The 7500-nt window shown below is 32.0% G+C and overlaps 1 protein-coding gene across 3 annotated transcripts in view; it reads right to left on the reverse strand.

The window, feature by feature from the left end:
• Positions 1–205: 205 nt before the first annotated feature.
• The window catches only part of Taf11 (TATA-box binding protein associated factor 11), a 50750-nt gene continuing 43455 nt past the window's right edge, over positions 206–7500 (reverse strand). Inside the window, exons 1-6 of one of the 3 annotated variants that reach the window (XM_043016924.2) lie at positions 7336–7452; positions 5390–5624; positions 3967–4132; positions 3018–3105; positions 1763–1859; positions 206–691 (exon numbers count right to left, since the gene is read on the reverse strand). In XM_043016924.2, the coding sequence (XP_042872858.2) occupies positions 552–691; positions 1763–1859; positions 3018–3105; positions 3967–4132; positions 5390–5594 (696 nt within the window). In that variant the 5' untranslated portion in view covers positions 5595–5624; positions 7336–7452 and the 3' untranslated portion in view covers positions 206–551. Of the gene's footprint in view, positions 692–1762; positions 1860–3017; positions 3106–3966; positions 4133–5389; positions 5625–7283; positions 7453–7500 lie in introns of those variants that run through there. The other 2 variants (XM_086531140.1, XM_086531139.1) reach the window with 2 other exon arrangements.

Here is a 7500-nt window from a genome sequence, read left to right on the forward strand (position 1 = left end):
AAGAGAATGGGAAAAGTCAAAATATGTTGTGTGACAGCTTCACATAACATACTGGAGACTAGGCAAGCAAATCTATCCCTCATCTGCAATGGGTTAACTGGCTTTTACCATATACATATTATATTAGTAGGTATTTAAATAGTTTTTTGTTTTTTATCACAGAGATCTTATTTTTTCAGATAAAGGATGTGCAATATAATACATATTTCAATAGCAGTATTTTTATTTTACCTCAATACAAAAGTCTGAAGAATCTCTAAACGTTTACACATATTCAATTCACTAGCATCATTCTAAATCATGTTACCTTGAAATAAAATAATGTTATTCTTTACTTTAGATACCAATCTATTTCACAAACATCTTTCACATAACCTATAAACCAGTATTAAAATTAATCTAATGATGAACAAACTGCAAAGATACAAAATATCCTGAAACCAACCAGAACACTTCCTGAAGCAGAGCATTCAAGTTGAATACCATCTGTGCTGGTTTCTAGTAACCTCCTCTTTGCTTTCCATAAATAAATATATGCCCTTTTGTCCCCCTCATATTCTGAACAGCGGCCTTTGCTGTTTCATGGTAGGGATGTGTTGACCTGGGCGACGCCTTACTCGACGCACAGCTTCTCGTAGGTGCTTGGGTTGTACAGGACCGCTTTCCCCTTCAGCTTCCATTACATCTAAAGCTGTCGTAATAGAAAACAGTCATATTTAATTATTCATGAATATATAGAAAGGTTTCTCTGTAAGCATAACTTTGTATAAGCAGGAATATGCAAAGAAATTAGGTCAGAGGCACAAATATGATTATATTTTTTCTACTTTCTAAAAGTATGATGATTTCTTACATTGCTAGTCAACCACTTCAATTTTAGATTTTTTGTTCAAAATCTTGAATTTGATTTAATCTTATTTTTCTATAAAAGTTTTACTGTAAAACAAAAAGTTATTGTCAGTTTATATTCAGAATCTCTAGCAGACAACTATAGGTTCTTATCTTCATTGAATCTTACTTATTCCAATGATCTTGATGAAATACAGAATGGGTTCTAGCCAAAATTCTGGACATAGAAGAGGGAGACAGAAAGCCCATGTATGCAATGCGCTATTCTGTGTCATTTATTGATTTTAGATACATGAAGTTTAAAACATGGATTAACCCACAACATTTAATGTCCCAAAACTGTTATCCTGTTGACATCAGGGGTACATGCATACATGCACTGTCCACTTTATTGTTTTTATAAATAGAGTGTTCCACAAGTAGTCAATCACCAATAACAACAACAACAACAACAATAATAATAATAATAATAATAATAATAATAATAATAATAATAATAATAATAATAATAATAATAATAATAATAATAATAATAATAATAATAATAATAATAATAATAATAATAATAATAATAAAAAGAGTCAGATAGGCTAACTAACTGACTTCTTGGTATCAATGGGGTAACCATGAAAGTGTAACTACACTATATATATACAAGTGATATTCAAAGATAATATCTGTTATATTAGGACTATATCCCTGTAAAGTATTGACTGCCATAAATAAGATGTCTATTATATATAAAAAAGAAAGATAAGGAAAGAAAAGAAAAAATAAACCTATAATAGATACTGGTTTAGATTCAATATCTCAGCACATAATTTTTACGCATGAAGTTTTTAAGAATAAATTTGGACAAAATTTACAACTATAAATTAAGTCAAAAAGACGGAAATGCACACAGACTCTCTACCTTCTTCCAACACCTCCCCGACAAAGACCTTTGCAATACCGGACATGGCAATGACCACATTCTGCGACACAGAACAGCCGGTGATGGTCTGCATAACCTGAAGGAAGAGAGGTAATGGTCCTGTTGAAGTTAAAAGTACAGGAAGTTTGTGAAATATGCAAAAACTTCTATCTGTTCTTAAGTTTGTTTTTTTCATTTTCTTTAGGCACTTATTATTTTCAAGTAAGTGCCTGTATGACATTTACAAAACTAAATGCAACAATGATAATATGTTTTCTAAGCAATCTAAATACAATAATCTCTACCTTTAGATTAAAATATATAGATGAAATACAACTGTTTAAGAAGGATAATCTTACAATGATGGTAATACTATTACTCTAACATCATCTGGTATACCAATTTCATTGTTTCTGTAATCATTAGAGATGTATTTACAGAAAAAGCATATGAGAACTTTAACATTTTAATTAAACCAAATGACTCTTGTTACAGAGAACTGGTGAACACAACAACAGTTGATTAAATAATAGATACATGGACACAGGGACAGAGACAGAGAGGGACACAGACATGAGTGCACGGGCATGTGTGCATGTGTGCAGAACGCATGCTCACGCACATGAACACACACACGAACACAGATTCATGCACACATCTCCGCACAAACACAGATTTATTTGTTCCTGTTCCCCACCCCCCTTACTAAAGCAAACGGAAGCACATCTCATTGTCTACCACTTGAAAGTTGCAACAAGTGTACATATGAATTCTATCACAGTTGAATATGATACATCAACTGTTATGTGTTGTTGTTCTTAATATACTATATCACCTGACAAATACAAACAAAAAATAGATAAGGAGTTGAAATTTTCCTGTACACATATGTAAGCAATTATTTATGTTAATATCATTAATAGAAATAATACAGGATTTATAAGAATTTATTTCTACGTAGTTCCATAATGAAACACCAAACAATATCTGTCACAGACAACCACTAATGACACTATTTCATGTTGGATTCTTTTTTTTTAACAATTTTCAATTTTGTTATTTACAATAATTAAAAAAAAAAAAAAAAAAATCAATTATGAGCTGCAATTACTGGCAAAACTATTGTCACTGTATTGTATAATCATTCTAATTCTTAACTCATTTATTTTTTTTTAATATGTTATATTTAATTCAAAAAGAATATTATCAGGAATCACTTGCAATCTTCCACACTGAAAAAATCTGACATACTTACCCTTTTTATTGCTGCCTTTGGGAAAGCTGATCTTCTAAACATTTCATAGCGGTCAAGCTGATCCTCCGTGAAGTTGGAGACTAGCACTCTAGAAGAAAATGAAAAGTAGTATTGGAAGAATTAAGTAAATAAATAGATAAATGGATAAATATATATATATGTATATATATATGTATGTATGTATATATATATATATATATATATATATATATATATATATATATATATATATATATATATATATATATATATATATATGTGTGTGTGTAAATGTATGTATGTACATCATCAAATCACATACTTTATCTGCATCTTCCCTTTTAGTTAACCCTTCTACAAATGGCATTTTAACATAGTGTCAGATTACTTTCATTCTGCATTATTCCTTTTGTTGAATTTACAAGCTATTTATACCATCAGTCATGAGACCTATTATACCAAATGCTAATTAGTATTACTTTGCTATTGTATCATATAAAGATACATATTTCATACCAGAAGACTTAAAAATACCAGAAAACAGACATATATGAACCCAGTTATAAGACACTGGCTACATAGACTGGCAAAGAAAGAAAGAAAGAAAAGGCATAATAAATTTAAAGAGAGGCATATAATAGGTTGAAATGGAATCTACTAAAGTACTACCACTAAAAGGAAAAAAAAAAAAAGACAGAGGAAGACAGAAACAAAGGAAAACAGAATTACAGAGGAAGACAGAAACAGAGGAAAAAGAATTATAGAGGAAGAAAGAATTACAGAGGACGACAGGATTACAGAGGAAGACAGAAACAAAGGAAAACAGAATTACAGAGGAAGACAGAAACAAAGGAAAACAGAAACAGAGGAAGACAGAAACAGAGGAAAAAGAATTATAGAGGAAGACAGAATTACAGAGGACAACAAAAACAGAGAAATAACAATATTTATAATGCACCGATATACTCACTGCATACGTTCTCGCTCTTCCTCTTCTTGCTCTTTCCTTGTCTTGCCTTCTTTCTTCCGGTCTATTTTGTTATTACAGGGTTGTGGTGTTGCCGGCTTTGGGAGGAGAATATCGGCACTCTCCCCTACATCAACATCAGTCTCACGTCCGGGTGTCCATTCTCGTACTAAGCACATGGGTAAATTTATTTTTTTATTTTTATTTTTTTTTGGTGAGTATGTAAAGATTATGCCTTAACTGTTTAATTAATACCTCAACCCTATGGTGACGGTGCATCACACCTGTGTGACATAGCTAAATGCCCGATGCTGGGGCATCATACATGTATGACGTTTCCAATGCAATATTGCACAGGCCCGGCGTATGGGGTTTCCACTTATCACCGGGCCCGTCGTGATTGGGTTAATTGTTGAATTAGATGTTTATACTTTATTATGTAATGGTGCACAAAATTGAAGGGTACTATTAAAAATCTTGCCTTCTTAGGAGTTCAGATATTTCTGTTTTTGTTTTTTTCAACATTAAAATATCTCCAATATAATATTGTAGATATTTTATCAATACAGAATCAGAATACCTAATACTAATCCCATAAAACCAAACATAATTTATTGTAGAAATAAAATTAAATATATTCCAAATAAAGAATTAGATGTAATTATATCACTGACTTGGTTTGCAGAGAAAGGAAAATATTATCACCAACTTTTAATCAATATGCATAATTGAAGACTGTTGCACCATGGCAATATACAAACTATGCTTTGCAGAAAAATCAAATAAATTATCAGCACCAAAAATAGATAATGTAACCATTTCAGATTCAAATGAAATAAAATAGTGCCATTTATCCTCAATTGGTCAGATACCAATGACATTATCTGTTTATAGCATATTCACCCATTAGCAGCGGATGGCATGACTTGCTGCAATGGCAGAGTCGGTCATAGACGCGGATAGCACCGTGCCAGGCATGTAAACCAGCCATCCTACTGCACAAATATTTATTTAATACCACGACCAATGGGTGAAATTGATTTTTTTTTCAGCTTTTTCTTTTATAGGAACAATTGAGCTTCAAAATGCTTTCAAAATGAATATATCATCAAATGAAATATTTTCTAATAACCACCCAAAGTGAATTAGCACTAACCAAATTGTACATATAAGGTGCACGCAGTAGAGACAAACCTGGCGAGTGTTCGGAACCTGATAGAGTTAAAAGGTATTTTCACACTACACTTCATACCAACAACAAACCATTAGTAACAAATCATATTTTCAAAACTATTGAAACATAATTCTAAAGACTTTGACTTTACTACTAACCTTTATTGAGTAAAAATTCAGTTATAAACCCCATCACGAGTTTAATTATGGTGACTGATATCTTCATCACTTATGACGTTGATACACTACTAACCTGCTTGCTCTGGAGTTGCAAGAAGCTGTGCAAGAGGATCACTGCCAAGGGGTGTAGACTGAGAATCACTCACATCTCGGGAATCGGTGTTATCAGCATCCGAGAAATCGGAACAGTGACTTTCGGACATACTGAGAGACCGATTCCTTGCATCTCCAGTAGCACTATCTGCGTCTGAAAATTCTTCTGTGTCTGTCACATCCATTGCTGCTGTTGAGATAGCACTTGCCACAAGCTAGAAAATGATAATAATAATAATTAGAGAAACTATAGTAGTAAAAGCTTGGGATTTTGTCTAATAAGTTTTTAAAAGCATTAGAAAATAAAAACATTGGGCCATACCTAGAGTGATAATTAGGGTGATTGCCTAATTTTAGATAAATGGATTGTATATTTTTAAGTCACACTTATTTTGGTATCCTGCAAGTTTAAGCTTCATAGTCTTCAATAAAATATATTCTACAAACAAGAACCAAAGATAGTATTAAGAAATTTGAATCTTTGTCCTTTCATCTACATTAATAGAAAAATCATTTAAACTTATTATTGTTATTTTATATATATATATATTTTTATGATGACTATACAATTTCCCTGGTATATATTTCATATTTCCCCAGTTGTTGGGTTATTGCAATAAATAATCAGCAATGACTAAAACTACAATAAATGCACAGTACCATAATTTGTACCATAATCTGTCCATCTGTACCAATAATGACACTAAAAATAAATATATTTTTTAGTAAGAATTATTCAGTTAGGAAGTTACAGTATACAAGGCAGAAATACCAGACCTAAGCAGTGGCACACCAGATAACTAAGAGGCCACCTGCAATGATTCCAGCAAAAGGCACAGCAAAGGTCATCACATATATTATAGCAAGAGCTTGAATTCCTCCTTGGTGACTTATTGTTTGAAACCAGTTCATGGTCTATGCTGCTGGAATATGTAAATTGGAAATCGCTGAAATAGCAGAAATTGCTAAAAGCACACCTTCTCTGAATAACTGCCAATTTGGATTAAGAAAAAATGGCATACCAACATTTTTGCTGTTTTTTTTTTTTACATGATATTTTCTAGCATAATTTTGTTTTTTTGCTTATCATAGTTTAGCAAGCAAGAGTAAATAAAATGACAATACTAATGATAAACAGGTTTCCAGTCACTTTTACGGTTACAAAACATTAACTTCAGCTTTATGCTTTGAAAAATAAGACGTGAATAGTCCAAAGTCATTTCTGTGTTCCATCAAGAACAAACTTTTATGATCACTTAATAGCCGCAGCCTCTGAACCTACAAAGCCCTGGCAAAGGCAATCACAATCCTTTACATAAACTCTAGCAAGATAGAGCATGAACTCAATTTCTTAGTAGACAAATTACCAGAAAGTAGTACAAGCTAGACCATTCTGGCAAGACAGAGCATAAACTAACTATATTTAAGAAGACAAATTACCAGAAAGATCTACAAGTAAGAATATACATATTGGAAGTTTGTTGCTTCTGCTGTTTCACCAGAGGGGTCATGGTGATAGCTGGATGTTGCACCACTCTAACGAATGCCAATAATGTCCCTATAGTTAGTCTACATGAACCAAAAACGACTATAAATTGACCCCAAAAGCAGCAAAACGGTTTCAGATTCATTAGTAATGGCAACACGAAACTTCTATTAAGAATTACCAGCTTTCTTATGTAATACAAACCATTAATTAGTAATGATCTGTTCACTTATGAAATAAAATACCTATATATGTACTCCATTTTCACGAAATAATACGTTTTTAAATACAGTTAGACATTACCTATGTTTCTACAGCAGTTCTTATTAACACTACGCTTAATATTTCCACTAAATCTTAACTTAAATACAATCTTAACACTACTAACTTCAGGAAGTATTAGTCCAAAGTTAAAGAATTTTCAAGAATCGGAGTCTTACCTTTCAGAATATCTTTTAACAGTGAATACTCTAGTAAACAAATAGTAAACGAGAAGGTTTGTTTACGCTGCTTCGAGTGCCTGGGTCTGAGGGAGACGAAGTATAAATGTTTATGGTATATTCTGATACAAGATTTGTAAGAAATTTGTGATTTATGTTGAATAG

This window comes from Penaeus japonicus, unplaced genomic scaffold (genome assembly GCF_977035675.1).
Source record: "Penaeus japonicus unplaced genomic scaffold, GWHDUDI00000001_assembly GWHDUDI00000035, whole genome shotgun sequence".
NCBI lineage: Eukaryota > Metazoa > Arthropoda > Malacostraca > Decapoda > Penaeidae > Penaeus > Penaeus japonicus.